General features: G+C 35.8%; 2 protein-coding genes across 2 annotated transcripts; one reads left to right on the top strand and one right to left on the bottom strand.

The window, feature by feature from the left end:
• The first annotated feature begins 103 nt into the window (after nt 1-103).
• Nucleotides 104-23,056, top strand: LOC114518851 (disabled homolog 2-interacting protein-like). The gene is made up of 24 exons (XM_028538864.1): nt 104-314; nt 582-697; nt 3,690-3,774; nt 6,516-6,589; nt 8,904-9,016; nt 11,776-11,857; nt 15,800-15,954; nt 16,410-16,511; nt 16,618-16,722; nt 16,821-16,906; nt 17,034-17,158; nt 17,437-17,481; nt 17,611-17,773; nt 18,056-18,135; nt 18,272-18,334; nt 18,510-18,622; nt 18,903-18,983; nt 19,051-19,118; nt 19,430-19,505; nt 19,745-19,838; nt 19,929-20,036; nt 20,232-21,406; nt 21,676-21,748; nt 22,129-23,056. Exons 1-24 carry the CDS (start codon nt 275-277, stop codon nt 22,510-22,512), a joined length of 3,606 nt encoding a protein of 1,201 aa, XP_028394665.1. The 5' UTR covers nt 104-274; the 3' UTR covers nt 22,513-23,056.
• LOC114518852 lies at nt 23,030-24,777 on the bottom strand. Its single transcript, XM_028538865.1, has 2 exons — nt 24,457-24,777; nt 23,030-23,601 (listed from the first exon to the last, which is right to left on the bottom strand). The coding sequence occupies exons 1-2, from the start codon at nt 24,544-24,546 to the stop codon at nt 23,155-23,157; spliced, it is 537 nt and encodes a 178-aa protein (XP_028394666.1). The 5' UTR covers nt 24,547-24,777; the 3' UTR covers nt 23,030-23,154.
• Nucleotides 24,778-26,708: the final 1,931 nt, after the last annotated feature.

The raw sequence follows: 26,708 nt of genomic DNA, 5'->3' as shown, positions 1-26,708 counted from the left end.
TGTCACGATACCCACCATGCACCTCGACTCGCTAGCCACGAGCCACGACAAGGCTCCAATATAAGTATACCCAACATGTCACGTGTTTATTATTCCAAGCACTTACACTGAATACCAAAACACCTAACGATTATCGCGGACAAAGTCCTAATGGTTAAATTAACTTATAGTCTTATACTATCGCTTCTGATCAGCGCGTGATGATTTACACCATTACATAGCCAATGCCACAGACGCCTTATCTTAAACACCGTGAGGGCAAATTTCTGCTGTGATGTTTGAGGAATATATTGAAGATTGGTTGGATGTACTAAGTATGTTACTAGGATATATTGAGGCATAAAACAGCGTTGTATGCTTCTGATAATGCTTGTGTTTACGAGTTATTATTCTCATGTCTGAGTTAAAGTTATCGTGGGTATACTAAGATGGCTTGAGCGCTAGCTTTTGAAATATTGCAAATCTTTAAATTGTGCAGTATGGTACTGTGTTTATAACCGAACTCTGTTGGATATCGTAATTTTACCAATGGCATTACATCAAATGTGTTAACCATTTGTTAACAATTTTGCTTTGTTCAGTTTTAGGACTCGAGCCGGGTGATCAGTCACGACAATACGATTCGTCAGATTGGAAGGAGTATTTCTGTGTACTTGAACGCGATCCCCCAGCTATACGGATATTTTTGGATGAACAAGTACGGTCGTTATGCTTGATTTATACTATATTATTATTACGATTTGATTTACCCAACTCCAACTTGTTTTGATAGCTCAGTCATGCCATGGTTCCATTATATGCTCAATTCTTGGGCGCATTTGTAGGTCATGTTCTAGAATACCAAAAGTTAACAGCTTGCATGATTTTAGGGCACGAATGAAGTTTCATTTTGAACAGCATTATAAGCGTGAGAATTCTATTGTGCAGTCGTTACGCGCGAGTGTTGAAAATATGAATAATATGATGAAGTCTAGTTCTACTCAAGATATTAATATCGGAATTTTGCCCACGGGTTAACTCTCCTAAAAAAATCACAACAATAGTCACACAGTGCGTGATGACTGGCAACACAGGACAGTCGAACCGTTGAATAAATATTTTATCCATTTCCAGAATTTTAATTGTTTGTATTTTTTGAAATTACTTTATGGTAAATGCAACTTTTAGTCACGAATCTGCGTATATTATAAATGCTGCTAATCACTGCTTAGACTAGCTTAGTTCTGCAATGATTTCGTAGGCTACTATATTGAATGATAGCTTTACTCGTGGATAAAATATCCAAGAATATAAATGGAAAGGATATCTTCAAGGTCTAATTTAATTAAATCAATGTGCTCACAGCACCAAATTTTTAATAACAAGGATCCTAGGATATCTTGAACTTTGTAAACTTGATCCTTGTAAACTAACGAGATTTGAGTTGAGTGCTGTTCAATGTTTGGTTTCTGTCAAGAATCAGTGGTGAGTGGTCCAAGGGCCATGATGTATCATAGTAGATAAATATATATATTTTATATTGAAAACTGTTCGACTGCGTACGCAAGCGATTTTTCAACGAAATACTTAGTGTTACAGTGACATGTTATGTATTAGCTCCACTATGATTAATCAATATATAATAATTCTTAAGCTCACAGTCTTCTCGTGCGATTACATTTATTTGAAGAAAATGTGTCTATTATAAAACTCAGGAAATGCTATTGTGTGGTTTCACAATACCAAACGCCTTGCTTTACATTATGACCCCACGCAAGTTCTGTAGTTAAGCAACTGGCTGTAGTTTCCTAGTGTTGTATTTCTGTTTGCTGAAAACACAATCTAATATAGGTATGTAATTAATGAAAATAGCTCTCAATATCCACCCGATATATATTTAGTCCTTTTAAAAAAACTTATATAATTTTGTCGAATCTGAAATTTTGCGTTCGTTTCCAACGACAACGTACTTTTTAAATGTAAGAATTATGTTTTTTTGAAAAACTCTCTTGCTTAACTTTTGTCCGTACTCACAGTAAAAAGCTTTATACTAGATATAATTTATCCAAAACAGTAGCCCAGGTCTCGATACACCGGCTAATATATGCAATCATCAAATCATAATTACCGCACGAGGCAACACATTTTAAGCCAACTAAAATCAGACGGTGTTAAATTGATAAATATACGTCAGGCGATAGACGAGGCAAAACCTGATTTGTGTGGGCGATCATAAATCATTTGTCCAAAACGCCAAATATGATGCTTTCCTGAAGTATATTCATTCGGTTATAATTTATTGTGTATAATGAGTAGTTGGACATTAATAAAGTCCCGATGATCGATGATGAAAAAAAAGCATACAAGCATACTAAACATTCAATTGTACTTCGATGCCATCTGTGAACTCTATTGTAACAAAACGTTAATTTTGTAGTGTTTAGTATAAAATGATATAAAATTGGTGTGTATTTTATCATATGCGTTAGTACTTATCTTTGTGGTTTAATGTGCAATCTTAAAATAATTACATCTCTGAAGAGTCTTCAAAGAGTTGTTTATTTGGATATCAAAGAGGACATGCTTCCATTATAATGTTGAACCAGAAAAATGTCCAATGTATGTACACGATATTAGCCTACCTGCATACCTCTTATCTGTGCCTTGCTTTGATTCACGACATTACCGGTATTTAAGTTTGAACGTTATCATGCAATTATAGTTGTTTAAAAATACATAAAACACACATGCATGTATTGATATTTAAATGTTGTGTATATAATCTGGGATTTTGAAAAATGCTGTGTAATTTTTTACCATTTAAACCTCTTACAACAGGAAGACATTTGATATACATTAACACACATGTGTTGTTGTTTTAGTTGCGAAATAACAGGTTATTAGCACCTACTGTGGGATCAATGATTTCGATTATTTCACAAAGTCGTTTGACGCACTTGCACAGTTTAGCTGCTTCTAAATCGTGCAAAAGCTCAGATCTGGACAGCGCCTGTTTTTCAATTTGCATCAAGGAATTACCGGGAGGTCTAGATTAGCTTGAGGATTGAATTCCTTAACTTTTTAAATAGAATTCCTGGATAGATTTCAAAGCCGATCGTCTCGGGGACAAACCCTAAGTCTCAGACAATAGGAAATTGTCATCTTCATTAATTTCATGTCACCCAGCCCGCGGATTTTGGTTCATTAATCTTAAAGAATATTCAGACCATCTGACTCATCGTGTATTTCTGCTTGTAATTTGATCAGTAGTCATTAGCTGCGCCACTTCCATTTCAGAATGTAGACAAATGTCCCTTTAATAAAGTAGGCAACATTGAAGGGGGGATGGCTGATGTCTTTATCATAAAATTTTCGTGTTCTTTTTTTTCGTACGTACAGATTATTTAATAAAAGCATTTTACTTAAAATGTGGAATCCTCTTCGTCATGTTTTTATTATATCGCACAAAATGCTAATGATGAAATGTTAAGGATTGTAGAACTGATATATATATATATATATGCACTGAAGTTATCTCAAGTTGCTTTGCCGTGTTCTGTCCTGTCGAACTAAGAAGTGAAATAGAGTTTCCATCAAAGATATTCACTTTCAATGCCAGATGATAATTGAAAGTGCAAATTTTTTTATTTTCAGGTTTATTTTCAGGATTTGATGAATTTTACTACCGTGATTCTCTCTTCGTATTTTAGGAATATGATGATTATCAAAACTATCCAAGCCCCATCCACAGTCCTCTGGGACGCAGACCGTCGTTTGGAAATCTTCTAAGAAACGGTAAGATTATCACACATAGAGCAATTGTTGTACGTTCTTGGCAACTTGGCGCAATAAGCTTAGTGCGAACCGGAATCACAGTTACGCTCCCAAAAACCTGGTTTCCATGCTGACGCAATGACGTTACCAAAACTCGAGCTCAGCCAAGGGGTGCTTAGGTATATTGGTAGTGTCTTCAAAATAGCGTGGTGAGAAAGATATAAATAGAAGGAAAACTTTGACGCTACAAAGGGTTTTTGGCCGAAAAGCTGAATTTCAATTTATTTTTTTAAATTTTAAGATACTGGACGCCATTTCTTAAAATAACTCCCCTTCACTAGTATGATTACTGACTCGTACCCCAAAGTGACTATATGGAGACTGGTGTAAAGGATTATACAATTTTGGGTATATTTTATACTATACCAGTATGCCACCGTTGAAAACGATATGGACAGATTTAAATGTAGCCAAGAAAACGCATCTTGAGGACACACGCTGTCATTGATGAATTGATACATACGCGGAAGTCGACCCAAACTTAATTACCACGCACTTCTTTTTTTAAGTAGTCATAGCTCGAGACTATTCTATTCTCAATCTGCACCTCGGAAAGCGAATATTTGCCTTCGAGGTTTTTATTTAATTTGGCACCAAAATAGCCCCATTTCAGTTGTCTGGTAAAAGAATAGCAACGCTCATAATCATTGAAAAATATCATTCGCTTGCAGCTGTGTTTGAAAGATAGGAGTTTTGACGCTGTTTTTTTCTACAAACTGTCGCGAAAACGGAGACATTAGCGATTTTAGAGATTTGTTCTAATTGTACATTTCAGTGTTTTGTCTTCATTTTCCAATAATTGAGGTAATTTGGTAATTGTTGATTTTTCTTGTTGTAAATTGGTCAAATTACCGTATCTAATACTTCAAGATACTACCGACCCATATTAGGCTGAAACGATTTACAAACTCCAAATTTATACAGCCCGTGTCTTTCATCTTTGACTCGGTGCACGTAGGTGTCAATTTTTGCAATGTTTTGCCTGGGATGACGCAAAGTATAAACACTACGAATTTTTCGTGCAGTGTCATACGGGGCAACGCCAACAGACATGGCATTTCGACACGGTCATTGCTCGGCTTCCTGTAGTATGAAACTGACAGGGCTGTCTATTCAATATTCATTTTATTTTAATTCAAAATGAGTGGGCCATTAAGCTTATTTGGTGTTCGGCATTACCCTATAATCCCTCTTTGCTTTTCTGTTAATTTAAGGAAAGTATTCGATAGGGAAATAATGCCTGATGAATTTTCTTCTTGGTTTAAACGGTGACTCGTAAGGGCCCCCGTGGTTTTGGTTTTGTTGTAGAAAGGATATGATCTTTTGCAGCACAGAGATATAGCGTTGGCTTAAGTGTGAGCTCACAATTTGTTGAATTAGTCCTGAGGTTTGAGTAAATATTAATTACTTCTGTGTAAACTTCGGTAAAACTTCAATTGTTTCTCAGGTTTGTCGGTCGTCTTTGCGGATTATGTGGAAATTTTTAAGCGTAAAACTGCTTAGCCTATGCAGGATGCTTTTAATCATAGATATTTATACAGCTGTAAGATTTGATGTTCATGCCAGAATAAGGCCAAAATTTAAGACAAGATTTTCCTGATAACACCGCCCGCGTCTATCAAATGAGCGAAAGACAAGCCGCACCTCATATTATATAGGAACTTATTATAGATGCACAAAGGTTTAGATATGTGTGGAGTTAATATTGGCCTCACAAAACAAAAACTATAGGTTACGTTGCTGCTGAAGCAAATCACAACTTGAAACATTTGCCCGTTTTTCTTAGTCATCAACAAGTGAAAATCTTCCTTTAGTTCAGTATTCCAATCCCTTGATTCCGTTTTACGAAGGTTTGTTTAATACCAGACACCCGCGTCGTTATTCCATTTATACTTCTGAACCGGATGAATCGCCGATCCCCGGACAAACCTAAGTTTGTTGTTACACAACAACTCCATTTATGTCCATGGAATTTAGTGAATGAGACCAACTATAGTCATTTTAAGATCCTTTTAGGACGCCTGATTTTATATACCTGCTAATGCCGCCAAAACTTAGAAGATAAAAAATGGTTAAAGAAATCAAGTGATTACAGCCATGTAACGCAGGAAGTCATTTCGTTTTGTTATCTCCAAACTTAGCTCTGAAATCGAACCAGATTTATACACAGGAAAAAACTAGGGATCCTTTTAAGGATAAGATGGTCGATTTGTATCAATTATGAGCTATATGGGAGCGTTTTAAAACGTCGCGATGGTCTATAATGAATGTGCCAAAAATAAAAAAAGGAACAAACTGACCTTTTTCTGTGTTAACGTTTGTCATAAAAATCGTATACGACAAGTTATGTCTTCGATTCTCGCGAAGTTTTGCTCAAAAAGCAAACTGCGTTAAATACCTTCTAATCTGATAAAATACACTAAACTTAAAAACTGTTCATTTTTACCCTCGCCATGTAGTCGCCAGTATATGATAAATAAACAACACTTTATAGTTATATATCAACGTTCAATGCGTATCACTTGTAGGTCAAATGCTCTGACACGTTGTTAAAAACAGAAACAACTCCCTCTTACCAAGTTCCATTTATTCCTGGTCGTATACTGAATTAACATAATCTTTGCACCAAAAAATAAATGTATCGATTGTAAATTTCAAATGCGTTGTGCTATACCAGGCATTTTTTTGTATTTATCCTATAGGTCCAGAATCATTTCGAAGGTGTGCTAGCCTAGGAGATCTGGTCTCACCTGAACGTTCCTCGTCACCTGTCTATGTAAGTAATCGTGACTATATTGGTGTTGTTCGGGAATCTTTACCGTATACTATAGGAGCAGAGTGTGTCAACTGAACACATTTTAAATTCTAATATAACTGCATGCATGTTAAGGTCTGTTCACACGATACAATTTCGTTGGATCCTATTCACTTCTGATGGATATTTTATTGTCTGTTGTCTTGTAATGTATATGAGCAGCAAATACACTGAAGCCAATGCAGTACTGCTTCATCGATAACCGACTATATTCCATACGTCAGAAGTGAATTGGATCCAACAAAATTGGATCGTGTGAACAGACCTTTACACGGGGGTGCTTGGGTGTATTAATAGTTTAACGGGGACAAAAATTGGTGTTAAAAAATTTTTTTTTGGTTTGAATTCAATAAATGGATTGTAGTAAGATTAAGAATGATGGAATGTTATGGTTGAGCCTCCCATGCACTTTATGAAGATAATCATGAATCTATGAAAAAGTGTATTGCACTACAATCCAAATATAAAACATACTAAATTTAACCGTACTTTGGTTGAGCTTATAGGTATTTTGAGTTAGATTAATTTTAGATTGGGTTAGGGATTGGTATCCTATGAAATTAAATTGAAAAATTATTTATAATATAGTGTTTCCACATCACTAATGTACCAAATTAGAATAGAAATTGTGTTCTGGGAAGGAAGGTTATAATAGAGGCATGTTTTCGATGGTTAGTAGGGAATAATCTGTGGTGATTTTATCCTATAGTTTATCCTACATATATTTTATCCTACAGACTAAAAGGTTTAAAAAGAGTTTACGTCACGCTTCTCATATGACACACGTCACACGCTTTAAAAGTATTTATACAATGCTATACAGAGGTGATTAAATAGTATATGCATGCAAGCAAGAGTGGCCTCATAACGAAATTATTTGCATGCTTGAAAACTCTCCTAGTTCTTCCAGTGTTTAAAGAGATTCTTGTCATATAGCTAGTGTGCACACCGATTATTTTTTCGTTAAATTTCATAGCCCCTTTTGTGAAACGGCGTCTGCATTATATAAATTATAGCAATATGTGTATTGCGCTGATGTATGTAGTAATGTTGCGTGGTAATAGATATTGTCTCGTTCATAACAATATAGAATATCTAAAATTATTCAGGATATACTGTTCATTGTTCCTTACTTCGATATTGACCAAACGCACGAAAACAGGAAATATATGACAAGAAAAACTCTGAGCTAACTTTGAAAATGAAATAGTTTGTCACGCCGGTTTTTCTTTCGTCTTTTTATGAAATCTGGCATAAAACGAGCTACGAACTTTCGACATCGTATGGTTCGATTCTGCTGTCTTATAATTTCAGTAATTTCCATACCCTAAAATGACAAACGAACAAAGCGCGATAGCTTCCATAATGGAGATGGTAAATATAAAATTGTAATGTCTTTCAATGTAATTCTATTTATACCAGTATACTGAGTAACACGTCTATGTTATTTTAATGGTATTGTAGCGATGTATTTGTGGATTATTCCCTTTCAAATAGAGTGTACTATTTCGTGAAATCGTCATAATTTCACCTTCGTTTATAAATAGTCAACGCTTTTTGTGATTGCTGCATGTCATTAATTAAAGTCACATTAAAATACTAAGAAATCTAAAACCTGCCAAATCGGTGTTAGAACTGGTACAGTATATATATAGTTGTACAATAATAGGCTGTTGTCGTTTGTTTTTGAACTGCGTTGCATGGGGAAGACATTTTCTCGTTCGAAAAGCAATAATTGAATCATTTTGTACAAATAACGTTTCCATAGTACATTTAAAAAACTGATTAATCTTATTCGATTAATTATTTTGTTTTTGTAAATATTACCCCATGAATTCATTAAACTTGATTTTAAAACTTGATATTTTCAATCGTATAAATATTAATAAATGTTTCTTTAGTTAAGGTCAGGTTACCTTATCGTATGTTATGTCAATCCTCTGGAATCTCAAAGACCATTTACACTTAAAATTTTTGTAGCACGTTTTGGCTCGATGTCCTTTTTCCGTGGATGCAAACGAGCTAATAGTTACAGATGTTCTGATATACAATTGCTCATTTATTATTTGAACATCCATAACTTATCCACTTGTTCACATCTGTCAAAACATGGATAGTTAAAAGACTATATCAATTTTATTATGTATCACTTATTACATATCATATTATTAATATCATGTTATGTGAAAGTGAAGTGTAAACGGGCCTTCACGTGTCAGGTTTCTCTGTTTCACGTTTTTCAAACTCGCTTGACATGTTTTCACTTTTGTTTCAGCTCTTTCGTCGTCGGCTCTCGTCGGGTATCGGAAATCTCTTGGCATTGGGACGCCTTGAAAAAGTCACCGAAGAAAGAAACTCGAACCCTCCAAAGAGGTGGAAAATCAACAAGTATGTACACGTCATTGTTATAATATAGTATAGTGTATGTAATATAATGTATTAGGTGGGAGTCGAACGAAGGGTTGTAATTCGTTCAAAAACGATTATAGAGAAATGCAATTATATAGAAATTATAGAGAAATGCCATTTCGAACTTGGGGGGAGGGGCAATGGGGAGGAGCACGGGGGGGTGGTTGGAGGAGGGGCGCTACAGGGGAGCTGGGCGTTAGTTGTTTAAGACAATGTTATGTGGTACCAAGAAAATGGGAATTTTCATTGGGCCTTTATGGGAAAGACATTCCATGTCGTAAACTATTTCTGCACTGAAAAACCGCCAGCCACCCAGGTTAAAGTTACTGTGTATCCCGGTGTTTTGCGGTCCTGGTGGGAATTTATTTTCCTAGACCAAACATCAGGAGAAATGTATAGCCCAAAACTTCAGTTCTTTCAACAAAGTGGGGGATCTTTAATTATCCCCTATTAACTTATAAAAAATGGTGTATTTAAGAGTGATTGACAATGTCTGCCATTTTGAGGTTAAAGTAGGTATACTTTATCAAAGAATATGTATTTATAACATGTGGGTGTGCCCATATTTATCCATCATTCACGTCAAATTGAACAAATATTGATCGATTTTGAGCAAGGAAATTTTCCCTGATCATTGAGAACAGAAAACTAAGTTTTTAATCTTGTCCGTTTCATACAGCAAAATTGCGAAATTTGAAATATTCCATGAACCTGCAGCCTACTGCTGTTCCACAAGAAGGAAAACTTGCCTGAGATTTGTGTTTACAAATTTTTATGCTATTGTGTGGCTATGACAGGAAACAATAATAAGCCTCGTGATTTTAATCTTTTATAAATTATTTTTCTGCCTGAATTGTTGTTAAGTCCGTCTGTCTCTTTTGATCACTAATAAATCCACAAACACACACATATTAATCCGTCTACCTTAACTGCAATTTGCATAAACAATTTTGTAGTTTTTCCGTCGACTGGCATGAAGGCATTGTTCAACAAATTAAACCGTTTTGTATTAAACAGCATGTGGAACTGTGCTTCTGTTGTTTGAAAGCTATTACAGAATTGTGCTTTTAAATAACAATCCATAGGGATACATTGTGGTCATTTTTGCAAACCTTGGAAACCATTTTAAAGTTGTACACATGATATAAACGTTTAAACGAAGCTTGAGGTTATTTTAAGATTATATTTTGCTTGTCTAACGTATTGTTGCTGAAGTTTTCTGTACAATGTCAATCTCCTGTGAAGGGTGAGTAAACTGCTCTCATAAATGGTTGCATGAATTGACATATGTTGCGTGTTCTAACATGTTCTAAGGCTCTTTTGTTTGCTCGTTGACCTGTATTGAAAGTTAAGTGACACTTTGAGTAGAATTCATGTAAGATGGGGTATATGTTTGAAATATAATGTCACGTTGTTGCGTACTGCTATTAAATAGCAGCATAACAGTATATTCGTTTTGTTTTGTGGCGAGTTATTAATTTGCTGCATCGCGAAAAGTTTTAGAGACCAGCTGTAGCTCTGGATGGAAATGTACGTGTATTTTATGTATTTACAATCTATTTTGAAGTGCTTTTCGGTTCACTAAATGCCTAAAAAGGCCAAATATCAATAGAATACTCGTTCAGATATCGTAGAAATATATACGATAAAAATATAGCGAAGATCTTCTAAATAATTTAACTTCGATTCGAATGCCTTATTTCTAAACGCTGAAATTCCGTTTTATACATTTTTAATGTATTTTCCAATATGGTTTGTTGCATAACCTCATTACTTTTATTCCTAATCAAATTATAACTGTCACCAATAATGGAATGACAAATTTTCACGTTCAGCTGAAACTGCTGCTGCCGACTGGTATATATATATATAAGCCTATGGATTTCGTTAAAAATTTTACCTCAAACAGATCCATCGTGTTAAATATTTGGGCTACTGTGGGTATTTGATATACTCCACGTATATTACTAGACCAGACTCCTTCAAAATGTAGCTTCTTCTCTAGGCTTCCATTTTCCGGTTTTACGGAAAATGGAAGCCTAGAAAGAAATTCCTAGAGCAATGTGTTTAAGCTCCACCAAATATAACTGCTGTTTATTTCGATTATCGCGACCTTCACTGCCCGAATGTTAAAATGCATGAAAGCATATACTTGGAGATGATAGGAACTCTGTATAAATGATCTGCAAAGTTAATATGCGAACTATTTGATAGGGTTCTACATTCCTGGAATCATAAAAAGAAATTTTCTTCCTAACTTTGAAATATATATCTGGGCAGCTAACAATATATACAACACAAACACCTTACCACCCCGTACTATCCCAAACATTCTTGACGTAGGGTCCATTATAGCTTCAAAATTTTGACACATGTATGGGTCATACTGAAGATAAGTAATTTGCTCTGAGATAGATAATTTATAATACTGTTTAACTATTATCTTAATTACATGCATTAAAATACAAGTTGAAATGTAAATAGATATATAATTTAGTTCAATTTTTCATCTTGAATATTCTGTTTCACTTCGGTAGCCTGGTTGCTATGCCTAGAATATTTTCCTGTCTCGTATCTTCTGCTCGCTGTGTGCCGAAGAATTTTGAACAAAATTTACATATCTTAATTTATTCAAATTAGTTAAACGGTCTATTGTGTAGAATGATTGAGCAATGTCTCTGACTCATTACACATTCGCTAAACAGAATATCAAATTAGTTAATATATTTTGGTTCTAGATCTAAAAGACCAAAAGACGGTCTTTCGAATACGCAGAAGACTGGGTTCACTTCGCAACAACAGGAATCAGCGACTATAACGGTACGTAAATTGCATTGTACAACGGAGTTAGTGTATTGTCTAGTTTGTTACCGGTTTCAAGGTCGCGACTTTGGTATTTGGTTTAGAATGCATTGTGCATGTAAGCTCGCTCCTCTGTGTAAATACAAAGGCATTCAATCGATTACTTCTAACCTTTCGAAACATATACATTGTTTATTACTGTATGTCCTATGTAAGACATTGGAAACTTTAGTGTTCATGAATTGCACAATTTTGACCATTTCGTATTTGCTAGTGTAAGTTACTCTTGTTTTTCCTTCGTATGGGTTTTCCATGAGTTCACTTGGACACAGCACTCGAAAAGATCAAGATGTCTTTTCAATTCCATTACCCACACTTCGTCAGGTTAAATTTGCTGTAAAATCTAATAATATATATTCTGCTTCCGTGAAGTGTTAGGATATGAGCTGGATGATCTAAGCGCGGATGTTTTCTGTATATGAGGAGTGTTTATATCTCTACGTCATAGTACTTGATTACTGGACTCTTCTGGTTCCATTTACGATGTGATTCAGCATATAGTTTAATAGGCGGCTTCAGAAGAGGTTGTTTTGGAAGTACAAACATCGTTGATTGATGTTGATATGTAATTTATATCAACGAACTAATCTCGAATTTGAAAGTAGTCTTGTATATCTGCAACTAACGTATATCACCGTCCATCTTCAATGCCATCTGCTCTACTTCAAATGCTTCTTGAAAGCCACTATCAGTTATAAAAGATGTGATTATTCTCCTCTTGGCCAATATAGAAAGTAGAAAAGTGATAAACGTAATATAAGATTCTATTAACCACTCAAGTTCTTTAGTTTACATTTCTATTTATTCACATACGTCAAAAGTAGTGCTCACATGTTATAAGAATATAACATTAGTGTTAAACTGTACGGACTTTCCGACAAACTGATGAATTTCAATCTGGTTGGCAGGAAATAGCGCAGAGTAATCGCCTTGCATCTCGAGATGATCACGTAGACAATTCCAGTAACATTTTCTTTCGAAAGTCATTAATTTTCCGGAATGACTTTCAGAAATGTTGTTAATGATCTGCCAAAATACTTCCAGTTATGTGTGTGACATTAGCTATGCGATTTCAGCGTAATTACGACAATTATTATTTCATGCATCAGTTCTAGATGCATTACTCCTTATCAAAAGCAGCAGGAAAGGTCAACTCTTAATATCTTCGGTATAATTACTACAAAAGAGTAAGCGATAACATGAAATTTTCATAACAAAACTTAAATTTATGCAAATTTATACGATACGCATTGGGCTTAGATTAACATGAAGAATTTATTAGTATACTCACCAGCATCCACACTTGTGAGATTAAAGAAAAGACTTTTATTTTGGTTGATATTGATATTCTAAAAGAGTGAGACTTGAGTGTTTGAAGTTACTCGAACGACGACAGGTTTCTTTATTGTTCTTGAAGTCATATGCAGTTACTGCATGAGAACTTTTTCTAAAATCAAAACAAATGTACTCGTATAGTGTAGCATCTGCATGAGAACTCGCTCTGTACCCGATTACACAGCAGTATTTGTTTGACCAAATGACTCTAGAGAGATCAATGGGGATCAAATTGTACCGCTTGTTGGCTTTAATAGTTTACCACCACTTGAGTGTGCTACGCCCGTCATTTCGGCTGCTTGGGGTTTTGTTGTAACCTGGTTACCCCTTGTTCAGTTGAAAGGATCCGATATTTACACCTAGAGGTGTCAAATTATTAAGTGATGCTGCTGTTTTATATCATGCTGGCATATGATTGTGTGGGGGTTTTTTGAACCTAGCCCTTCCATTGCAATGATGACGAGGCCGTTTTCCACTATGGTTGGAATTTTGCACACGAAGAGAAAAAATTTTCCAAACAAAGAAAATGATTCCCCCTAGTGGAAAACAACGTTTAAATAGTGCATATAATGCACGATGAATTACATATGATAACACAGTGGCTACAGTGTGTGTCTTTGGGGGCTTAACATAGGAACCCACTCTTAAATGGTAGGTCCAGAATTCTTTCCTAATATAGTTTACATACGTAATCCATGCACTTGCATTTCAGTTCGTTTCATTTCCTCTTATAGACTTAGTAAACTCAGAATAAAATAAATTGTGTTTTTCCAACGATGTTATCTAGTTGTTATCTAATTAGCCCTCGTTTTGAAGAGCAACTCTTTCACGTACTGTAATTAGATAGTGTTACAAGACTCCGCTATATATGGGCCTGATAACGACGTTTAAGACACTTCCTTGTTTAAACTTTGTCCATGAACGGAATGCCATAACAAATTAGATATTCCAACTCCATTCTTTTTAGCGATTACGCTTCCTGTTTCCAACAGAGATACGTCCGTCTAATATCCATATTTGATAATTAACTTGCAATTTCTACTCATCTGAAATCAATCATGTATTACTTGAACAATATCTTGAGTATAATCGTATCAATACAAGATATTTAGAAACAATTCAGTTTACTCGTCGCTTTTACGCCATATAGGATACACATGAAGCGATATATTAACAGTAAGTGTGTTTTTACAATTTTAAACCTTTAATCTATAGCATTGGCACTCGTGGTATTTGTGAATTTTATAATATATTTTCATGGCAACGAAGGTTCATCTATATTTCAAAAATATTGACAGTTAATATAGAAGCGCGAAAATTGAATTTTACCGAATAATTGTTTACCCAAAACACACAACATTCACGAATAATACAGCTTAATATTATTTCAATCCACACAACATTCACGAATAAATAAAGCTTAATATTATTTCAATCCGGTGAGAACTAATCGATGCTTACTTAGCCCCATGCGATCATACACAGCTATTATGAAATTACTCAAGTATACATATAGTAAATCAACAAAGTTTCTTTGTGATTTGAAAGAATCTGTTGGCCTTCTGTTTACGTTTTTTTAGTTATCGTGCCTATAATCTATGTTTATAGTAAGATTTCTCATTACTCATACTAGCTAAACCGTTCTGTATATATTATAGAATATTTATAAGTTTTATACACTTATAGTTTTAATTTACCATTTTACCGAATATATATTTATACCGAAGTATATCTTATATAGTAATGACTAATGACAAAACAAAATTTGAATTTGATAAATTTAGTTTTATATAATGTCATAGGAATGCTTATTCATTCAAACTGTCGTTGAGTAAAACGTTTGGAAAATTAGGAAGTTATTTCATTGTTTCAGAAAACTATAGTCCGGCTATCTTAGTTGTCTTTATTTCAACGTTCAGTGTATTTGATACGGCCTTATTAAAGTATCACGCGTGATGATGTTAAACTAGTGCTTTTTCAGTAAATATGTTTACCACAAATAATTAATACGTTAAAACGATTTCACAAATTTGAAATATGCATATGCCTGCTTCACTCGATCGCGTGGGAGTTCGTCTATACTATAGGTTGCATCAATATAGCAATCCGGGCTGGGCAATTTTCTTGTATCAATTTTGGGTACTAGTCGTTGTTGGCTTTTTGGTGATCAATGGCGATTGTATTTACTGTGATTCGCACTGGTGATACGTTGTAATTGATAGCTTTTGTTAATGTTTTTGTTTTCCTTACTGTCATCGTTGTCCTTGCTGGCTGACGTTGTTTTTGTTAGCGAAGTTGTCGAATCTTGTAGTTGTTCTTCCTACCCTTGCTGTCCTTGTTGTCCTTTCTATCCATATTTGTCCTTTCTGTCCATATTTGTCCTTGCTATCCTCGCTGTCCTTGTCATCCTTTGTTGTTGTCATTGTTGTTGTTTTTTTTTGCTTTTGTTATCATTGTTGTAACTGCTTGTTTGAATTGTCATCACTGGCGTTATTATTCGCCATGCAGTAAAAGCTACAATAAACAATAAAACATTGTGTAAATTTTTGTTTTCTTTTCATTTAGGACTCAGTAGACTTGGCAGTTGATGGAAAGGTTGAAGTGCGTGCAGTACATCCGAGTATTATTGGCCATCAGTATTGTTTTGTGATTTCAAATTCTCTTGAAACGAAATACTTCTCGTGCAGATCAGGCGAGGAGATGAGCAAATGGATTTCAAGGTAAGCCATAGGCAGCCCAGTCTACTTGGGTCTATTATTATGACTAATGACTACTTTGTATACGACCAGCTCCTTATATATTTTCTTTGTGGGATGCATCGGCGTTTAAGGAGAATTGAATGTGTGATCAGTGCATTTTTTATATTGTGCATATTAAATATCGTAATTTAAAAATATGAGCTGTAAAATTACGTAGACAAATGAGTCAATATCACATTTTTCTTGTGTAACGAAATGCATACCTTACATACCGTCTTTCCTTTTTTTCTCATTCTCGTGATTGAGAGTAGAGATATTGCCAAGTCACAATATCATGCATGTTTATTGCAGTGGTCACTTGATCTATTGTATACACCTCGTCTAGTTTCGAGTTAGGTTGATGTTATAGCTTGTGCACCTGGATATACCAATCTTGTTCTATTTCATAACATGTGCTGTTTAATGAAATCGTTTAGTGTGAAGAAGGCTCTGGATCCTTCAAGAGATCTTGAGTGTCGGACAGATATCAGTCTCTCTTTGTGGATCGTTGAAGCTAAAGGTTTAACAAACAAGAAAAGGTAATGAGGATATGTTGAAACGGTAGAGAAATATTTTGTGTTGATCCTGGACAGTCATAATGCGTACAATCTTTTTATCGAATCTCAGACGTTTTTACCATTTTAGGTATTTCTGTGAACTTCTTCTTGACAATGTTTGTTACGCCAAGTCATCAGGAAAATCTTGTCTCAAGAATGACACCTTGTTCTGGGGAGAACAGTTTGTCTTTGAGTAAGCTTGACCTATAACTTCTAAAAATATTTATAAATATTAATGAATTAAAATAAGTTCCTATTTAACTGTTGTCTTGTTTACCTTTTTCTTGTCAGAGATCTTCCAGAACTCTCCATGATTCAGATAAACGTTTACAAGGATTATGACAAGAAAAAGAAGAAAGATAAATCATCTTTAATAGGTAACAAGTCATAACAAAATCATTTTGTATTTATATTATATATAATCACCGGAACACAATATTATGTTCGTTTATACTCTATGAAAGAAATTCTTGCATCTCAATCATTTTTCTCGTTCTTTCCCAGGAACGATTGACATTCCGACAAATTCCTTGGCCTTGGGTCAAGAAATGGAAACGTGGTATCCAATATCTCTGGTATCAACAGCGCATAATGAAGGCGCTTCACTGAGAATACGTTCTAGATACCAGGTTTGTTCATTGCACGCTCTTGCAAGCTTTCTCATAAAGCTGGAAGCGATCTTCTCCCGTCTTGGCAGTTGATCATTGCAACACTGCCATAGTCTGCCGACGTAATCGACTATCAAGCCAATATTTTGCATCAGGCGGGTCAGGGTAAAAACCGGAAAAGCAATGAAACCTATATAGAAAAAAAAGCGTGAAACGAACAACGTTTGCGAGGACACAAATAAGGAAGTCCTGTAGTTATTATTATTCCTGTAATCAACCCGGAAACTTTTTTCTTTCAGCGTAACTTAATTCTTCCTCTTGGAATCTACAACGAACTTTTGGAGGTAAATATTCTTCGAAAGTCTAGAACATGAAATAATTTCGTCTTGAATTAGCTATCATATCACTCTTGAAAAAAATATGTGATTGTCATGGAAAAATATTTTTAAAACGTATTTGATGTTTTTTTGCAGTTCTTGAAGAACAACTACAGCAGTTTGTGTCATTTTCTCGAGTCAGTGTTAAGCGCAAAGGCTAAGGATGAAATTGCCAAGATCTTGGTCCGAATTTTACAATCGTGTGGAAAAGCAAAAGAGTTTCTTATCGACCTGGTGACCACTGAGATGGAGAAGTCAGGTAAACAGATAATTTGCTGTGCGTGTGATTCAGGGTGCATACATGCAACTGATACAAGAAGCTTTCGACCTTACACGACCCCTAGCTCAAGTGCAAGCTGCTTCCGTTATTAATTTGAAATGAGTTAGATCTGATGAAATTTCTGATGATATGGTAGCTTTAATAGGTGTGTGTTTGCGAGAGCCTATAGTAATGCACGCATGCGCCAAAGAAAAGTGGAAATAGTAGAGAAAGTTTCTGTTTTACTGTATCATTGTGTATCATCCGTATTATTTCCCAAAGGCGATGACAACCTTCTCTTTCGTGGAAATTCTTTTGCGACGAAAGCCATGGATTATTACATGAAAATGGTCGGGGAAGAGGTCAGTTAAAAATTGTTATTTCGTATGTCTAAACTGTCAGTCCAGTTAGGTTAGGTTAATCCGTAAATGGCCCAGCAGGAATAAAAGAAACGTGCATTAATCCTTTATTAACTTTTGATTCTGGTTTTGCAAATAGTACTTGGAACAAACTCTTGGAGATTTTGTGAAGTCTGTTTATAAATTTGAAGAGGATTGCGAGGTACGAACTGTTGACTTTAATAGATGAATAATGTTGTTAAATGGTCAATATTCAAATAACGTGATTGTTGAATATCGAAAAATTTGACTGTTGTTCAGATAGATTGATATTTCTTTCATTCGTGGTTATTCTACTCCAAACTTTAGCATCATCAAGTAAATCATCTTTTCTGTAGGTTGATCCGTCCAAAGTTCCTAGCAACCAGCTTGAACCAAATCAAGAAAACATCAAAGCACTTGTCCAGAAAGCTTGGAATCACATTGTTTGCTCAGCGGACGATTTCCCGAGGTAAAATCCTACATTAGTAATTGTTTAAATATAATCAACCCATTTTTAAGGGTTTCCTCTCTGAAACTACTTAAAATTATTGAGAGGAGCGATTGTTTGCCATTTCTGGATAAACGAAAACACGATAATCTATTATTTTATCAATAATTTCGATATATCAATAATTTACTCACCATGGATGGGACAAACGGCCCCAGGTTTAGAGAATTCTGATCTTTCGAATATTCACTGGAGGTATATACCAATAAACCCTTACTCGAGTTTTCTTTGTCCTTTGCAGGGAGTTAGTGGACATATTCACTGAAGTCCGAGACGCATTTCCATATGCCTCAAGTAAAGCGTCATGCCTGAAACTTATTTCGTAAGTAATTTGATTTTACATTTATTCTTCTCTTCCATTTCTTGTTCTAATCCAGCGTTTCTTTTAGGGGCACTGTATTTCTACGCTTTTTGGTGCCTGCAATTCTTTCACCAAGTCTATTTGGCCTCGCACAAGGTAATCTTTTAGAACAGACTTTTACTGGTCTTGTTTATATATTTATCGTTTTACACCACTAGATTACATGTACATGTATATTATTCCCAGGTTGAAAAACGGGTAGTATTCTCTAGTGGAATGTAGCGAGTGTACCCACCCCTCTTCCGTAATTAAATGTTAGGTGTTTTATCGTTCTTTTTACGAACTGAGCGCAGAATTTTCTATTTATGGGGCATGGGCGAACCTTTTCACAAGTGACGCTCACTTTTTGTTGCATCTCTGAATGGCTTCTCCAGTAGTCTAATTTATGTATTCAACACCATTTTCAGAATATCCAGCCGAGCATACATGTCGAACGTTAACCCTTGTAGCCAAAGTTATACAGAATCTAGCAAATGGACTAAGGTAAATAAATAATACTACCAAGTATACGGAATCTTATTAGTCCTCCCCGTTTAAATTGATATCCAATATCTCAGTTGCCTTTCATGTTTTCTAAGATTGATATATTCATTATAAGGACATGTGTGAGACACTAGGCGTATCTCTTGTCAAATAACGAATGTCTTATAATGCATGGGGACCTTTTGATAATATTACATTAATTTCTGTATGTCTGATTCAGTTTTTCTGGGGATTTTTAGATTCGATCAATCAAAAGAGGGCTATTTGGAATTTATGAATTATTTTATTGATGATGAGAAAAGAGGCATGCGAGAGTTCTTAAAGAATGTATCGGTAATTTTCATAATATTTAACGTCTTCTTAAAGAAAGAAAGCAAACAGACGAACAAGATAATAATTTGAACTCATTATTGTTTATTACAGACAAAAACGGAAGAAAACGATCCTGACTACAATGGATGTGTTGATCTTGGTAAAGAACTGTCTGCCATGCAAAATGCACTCAATGAACAAATTGATAAACTGGACAAGGTAATCAGACTATGTTCTCACTCGTAACGCATGAATATATCAGTATCTAAAAGTGAACGTGCATATATTGCTTCGAAACTCGATCTGACTCACTGTAGAAACACCCTAATCCAATTTTCTCCTTACTTGAGATGGCTTCGCTCCACTATACGAGTCATTTGATATAATGTTGATGCCTTTCTCCCTAATGTTTAGGAAGCATTAAGTCAACTTAGTCCTCTACAATTCGTTCTGGAAACATTAAACGACGCTTGCCAAAATCCTGATGCAGTTGGTGTATTCAACCCAAACTCGCTTATTCTATCAAAACATACATTATCGGCAAACCTTTACAAAAAACTCGCTACAAAAACGCCGGTTGACACTAAATTGGATCACTCAAAAAAGGCTTCTACTTTACGAACTAAACCGGAGTTTCACGATGCTGAACTCTCAGACGGCCGCGAAGATCCAACCAGGAATATCATTATAAAAGAAACTAAGAAGCGAAATCAAAGATATTATGATATGCGATCGGGTAACGGACTAAGTCGGGATTCATCCGAGTACAGTTCCGAAAGTCCCCGAAGTAGACACGGGCAATCGGCGAATCCTCCAAATTCGGCTAAAAAAAAGAGTTACGTACGAAAAACGGATATGCGAAAAACGGATGTGCGAAAAACGGATATGCGTAATCGTTCTAACACGGACACTGAGGTACGGTCACCACCTCCGAATGGAATGCGGGAATTTCCAACCAGCGATCTTGGTGAAGACTTTTTATCATCAGGTGAAGGGAATACAACTTCGATACCACCCCTGCAAAAACTCACGGTACGATATGTTAATCCTACGAGTTCTGCTAAATCTTCTGGCAGTAGTGGCGGCTCTAAGTGGACTGGGTCCGATTATGGGTCACTGCCAAGGAATTTTGAAAGACTACAGGAGGATAATGAAATTGAAAAAGAATATGTGGAAGCTAACACGCGTGAGCAAAAAGATGAATCGCGCAGAACGCCGGTTTCGGAACCTGAAGATGGCGTGTTTGCCAGACCACGTGACTACGGTCATAAGTACCATACTCGATCTTTAGAGGACATCATTTCGGTGCACTCTGACCCAGAGTCAACGCGGGCTCTACCACGCCCGCGCCCACGATCTCTAGTAATACGGGATGCGGAAACCGTTGGTGCGTATGAGAGCAAATCACTAAATGTTGAACGAGAGTGGAAAGAAACACGCAATGCTCCGGGTTCACCTCTGTTGCGGAGGATTGATAAGTTTAAAAGACAGTCTGTATCAAGTAGTTCAAGTGGCGGAAGTTTAGGAGCGAAAACTCCGTCTAGAGAGATGTTGGAGCGAGATGGCCGTAGTTTTACTCACCATCAAAGGTTTGTTCAGATGCATTTTCAATGTTTCTAAAGATCATCATCAATGTATCAAAAGAGAAATATATATTGAATACGAGAGCTATATTAACTAGATTGCCCTGAGAGAGGTGCCAGTATATATGACTGAATTAATTTGGCACTACGAATAACGAATATCAGTTTTACGCCATTCTCCTGTTGTCACCCTTAGTCCAGTGCTCTAATTTCGTTGTTTGTATAAGAATTAAGCCTTTCATAACCATAAACCAATATATATATTCTACTTTCAGCAAAGAACAGACAACGCTCCAAGCAAATGGTTTAAGGGATAATGATGATCATATGTTCAACAAAAGCTCACAGGTAAAAATTGTTCTTTCTAATAGACTGTCGATATCCATAATAGACTGTCGATGTCCCTAATGGACTGTCGTTGTCCGTAATAGACTATCGATACCCCTTGTGCAAAACGCCCCAGTGAACTAAGCTTTAGTGAGGGTTCACGGCAGTGCACAAAAGTCAATATGTTTACAGTTCAAAGATAAAGTGATCCAAGTATTAGTTATTGCCACGTAATATTAGACGGTAATGCATGGACCTACAATAATGTACCAAGGTAACTTCCCCCCCATGCCCATAGCGATTATCCAACCTGCGATCACAGGGCTCCTCTGCTGGTCTTTGTTAGTTCATTGCTTCATCTAAATACAATCATGAGCACTAATATCAACCTCTTTCTTCAGCCACCAGATTTATCTGAGCTGAGACGGGAGCTTGAAGATACCAAGTTGCGGCTTTTTGAAAAACAACGAGAACTAAACGAAGAACGGGCTGCAATGAAACGAAGACAAATTGAAATTGAAGAAAAACTACGGCGAGAACAGGATTTGAAAGATAAAGAACTAAGAGCCGTTTACGAGCGGCTAAGCAACGCCGAACAACAACTACGCGATCAACAGACTGAGATGGAAGGAACGCTTAAAGCGAAAAATGTTATAATACAAGCTCAAGAACAGAGAATTAAGTCTTTAAATACGGATTATAATAAATTGTTGGAGGCTTTGAATCAACTACAGAAGACACCGTCTGTGAGGAATATGAATATTCGTATTACTGATAATTTATAGCCTCGTGGAAGCTATGCGATGATTATGGAGTGGAATCGTGGGATACCAAGGATCAAATGTTGAGGATAGGCGGTATTTAAACGGGGCATTTGTATATTGGAGTTGGGGTTATATAATGTACTGTATGGGATACCATTTCAACTTTCAACAACGTTAATCAAGATGGTGGTTATCAAAGAAGAGGTTTTGTGCGAGTTTCTTAAGAAAGGTGTTATCGTTACCACGTTGTAACGAAGGAAAGTAACTTGACCAAATAAGAAACTTTTTTTCAATATGTTTTCAACTTGTTGTAGATGCATTTCCATTGTTGAAACAATCGTATTTAAATTTCACCAGCTAGTTTACACTATATTTTAAACAATATTTTTTGCCATTCAAATTAACTGTAAATCAATACCCACAGTGATATTTCATAATACTTTTAGATAATTTATGGACAAAGGATATATTTTTACCGTACGTACGTACAAAATATAGCTATAGACTTTTGTAAATAGCAAAAGAAATTATAAAAGGCAAAATATATTTTATATACTAAGATCAACATGCAATAGTAGGTCAGTTCATGAGATGATATGTTCTGCGACTGATGTTAAACCGGCTTCGTGCGAGACGATTGTAACAAAGAGAGAGTTTGTTTATTTAACAGATTGTCTCTTCATTCAATGCATCAAGGGTACACGGTCCAAAACTTTTAATGGTGTTATCCAAGTTATCTCTCGTAATGCTGCCCTCGCACATTTTCTTCAACCTCGTCATCTCTTGCCTCATTTGCATATTCACTCGTTCCAGTCTTAAAATACGCTCTGCTTGCAACACGATGGTTTTATCCTTCACTTCTATCGTCTCATCTATTTCTCGTTTTTCCCGCTTTAACTCGCCTTCTAATAACAACAACTTCGACACAATTGAAGCCAGATTTGTGTCCGTGTATTCTTGTTGTTTTTTGTATTTATTGTCTTTAAGTTGTAGAGCGCTTGAAAGTTTGCTCGTTTTCGTTTTTTCCGCTTTAAGTTCAACTTTTGCTCGTCGTAGGTCAGCCTGGAGACGTCGCACGTTTGCTCTGTAGTGTACAGGCGGTTGCTCTTCCTGGACAAGTAAAATCACCAAACATTAGTTCGACGCAATGTAATAGGAAAATTCAATACGTGTTTAAAAAGCTATCATTCTACAACATGCCAGTCATGACATTTGATTTAGGCCTCGTTTAGATGTCGAACTTGTCCTGAAACTAATGTAAATGAACTAAAATATTTGTTAAGTTCATCTGCATGCATTTGTTTCGGCCCATGTCGCTGTGCATGGTGGAAGCTGTAAACTGGAAAAATTGCTATCCACGTATTTAACTAGAGAAAGATTCACTTAAATGATCTACATTAACTACAAACTATACGGAACACAGAGTCGAAGAGAATGTGTTGTGCATTCATTCATACATTTATGGATGAGTCGAGCGGAAGAATCTACAGGGGTTATATTTTGTACTAATTACAGACTATGCAGTTGGTGAAATTATTAGTTTTCTTTTGCATTTCTCATCGATCCATTTGTGTAGCGACACTGACTAATTACAGTAGAAGGTAGTGACTTAGCTGTTGGTGCCAAGTAATAACAGACGGGTGTTGTTTATACCAAGACAAATTATCAGACAAACAATATTTTCCTAAGTTTCGTCTAGACGAATCTTCATCCCTGCCCCTGGTATGAATTCATAAAATACACGTATGAAAACAAAATCCACGTATTTCCATATTTCTGTCATTATTACTCTATTGCATGCAATCTTTTCATAGACATAGCATTATTTGTCTGACATGAGAACCCACTGAAATAATCACTTTCTAAACTGATACTCTTGCTGGCAGTCGCGACGCTTGAATAAAATATATAAACAACGTCAACGTGCTGCTACAAGCCAGCTCCTAACTCTGTAAGCAAACCTACCTCATCAAATAAGATTTCTTTGGCGAATTCGTAGATGCCATGAGCAAATTCATAAAACATGCGTTGCAATGTGTTGAATAGTTGAAACATGTGAATCGCGTGTTGATATAAAGCGATGTTAGAGTTTTAATACTCAACAAGGGGCTTTCTCTTTTCTAGTAAAATATTTAAAGCTCGCATTATCAATATTAATACGAGGTTGTAAATAGCGTGAACTTACTACTCCTATTTGCCCTCATTCAGGAATATAAATACTCATTGTCATCGCCGGTCAATAACAGACTTGCAATTTGGAAAACAAGTTATATACCGTCACCGATCTTCACTTCGACATAACTTGAATAATTTAAGCTGACAATTAACATTCTAAGCAAGCTCCCCACGAAGAGCTCCGTAACAATGAATAATAATGATAAATATCTTTTAAGTAATAATTTGATGTCTTTTCTAAAGATGAGTGATTGTAGAAGGCTTTATACTCGCAATCTACGATGCGTAGCCGGGACATAACTCATAAGGTTTTTGTCTCGTTTACTTGCGAAAACACGCGACGTTTCCATTCATATATGGAGGCTGTATATACATCGTTGAAAGCGTTTAATTTTTAAAGTATTACAGAAACCACAGCCTCGGCTTATTGCATAAAAACTGTGGACATATCGACCTCGTCACGGACACATGTTCGATTGATTAATTTAACAGGCTTATATATTTTAATAATTATACGAACCTTTATTTTTGACGCCATCTCTTTTGGGCAATCTTGCATACGACTTCGACAGCGATTTAATAGAATTTGTTTTAATAGAAAGCGAAAAATCTTTAGTGTAAAATGCGTTGTCTGATTGCCGCGCGATAAAAACTATTCTCAGACACAATAAATTTATATCAACTGAGCCAGTTTCATCATCTATGCATTGCCATTGCGGTTTTAAAATGACCTGTAGATTGTGGCTAACGGGTTGTTCGTTCGCGGTTTGTTGTTTACGAAGACGAAGTATATAGCAATCTAGATCTAGCCTCTCTCACTCATTGCAAAAATTTAATTCCAAGATCGAGTGCTTGTAACTAGAACTAAATTGCACCAGATGAAATGGATGATAAGAGTGAACAAGAGTTGATGAAAAATGGGCCCATGATCCAATCTGGACAGTTAACGCAGTCATATCAAAAGTGTGTCTATGTGCCTTGTGATGTTATAAGCTTGTTCTTGACTTGCTGCTTGGTGCTTGGCTTTTTGCATATTTTTATAGCCCACTGTGAATGACACATTTGGTGGAAGATTTTCTTGACAAAAATTTTTCTGCGAGCCAATAATCGCTTGATTGCTAGAGTGGTAATAATGATCGTTCCAATTTGAGAGAACCGGATGACTTACGCCGTCAAAAGGTGAAAAGCTTTAGAAACTGCTGTCACATTGTTTTTGTCGATTGCTTCCAGCATTGTGTCACTTACGAGAGTGTTCAGAATCTGAGAGTGGGCCTGGTTCCGCATTGCTCAGTCAGATGACAAACAAAAACTGAAATAAGAACATGGGTCGGTTTCAATTTTGTGTGCTTCAACTTCATAAGAATGACACTTTACTGCTTCTTTAAGGCCCACACAGACCGGACGCGATTTGGCAACGCGGCGCGATTTTTGAAAGTTTTTGATTTTCCAAAAGCAAATAAATTTTAACCTATCATAATATTCTTGTTGATTATTTGGCGATAATACATTTTGACTGCCCTGGCGTCAATAGATTCCAAATTTTGCTTCCAAAAATTAATTTATATGCTTCTGAAAACTGAAAATTCGCGTCGCGTTGCCGCATCGCGTCCGGTGTGTGTCGACACAATTAATTAGATATTCTTTACTGATATTATAGTCTTTGGATATTCTTTACTGATATAGTCTTTCGATATTATTCAGTTCACCTAAAATGAATGTGTCAGACTGTGTAAGTAATCAATGATCTGACTTTCATAGTTTTTACTGAGTGAGTAAAGATCAAGAAGTGAATAAAAAACTTTTTCAACGTTTTCGTCCTGTTGTGACGTTTACATCTAAAAAAATGACAAAAAATCATCTGATTTGATGGTGAGGAGTGATATCTGGATTTTACTGTAAACGAGTAGTGCAATACTTCTCCGCTATGATATAATTTGGTAGCAGTATCCTTGAAACTTTAACTTACAATATTACGTATATACTGAAGTCTGAACAACACACAACTTTCGAATAGAACGATGTGTTTGAAATACGAATTACAT

This window comes from Dendronephthya gigantea, unplaced genomic scaffold (genome assembly GCF_004324835.1).
Source record: "Dendronephthya gigantea isolate DGI-Jeju-01 unplaced genomic scaffold, DenGig_1.0 000012F, whole genome shotgun sequence".
In the NCBI taxonomy this organism is placed as follows: Eukaryota; Metazoa; Cnidaria; class Anthozoa; order Malacalcyonacea; family Nephtheidae; genus Dendronephthya; species Dendronephthya gigantea.
The sequence above is the reverse complement of the archived record's forward strand: the minus strand, read 5'-3'. Positions and strand labels throughout refer to the sequence as shown.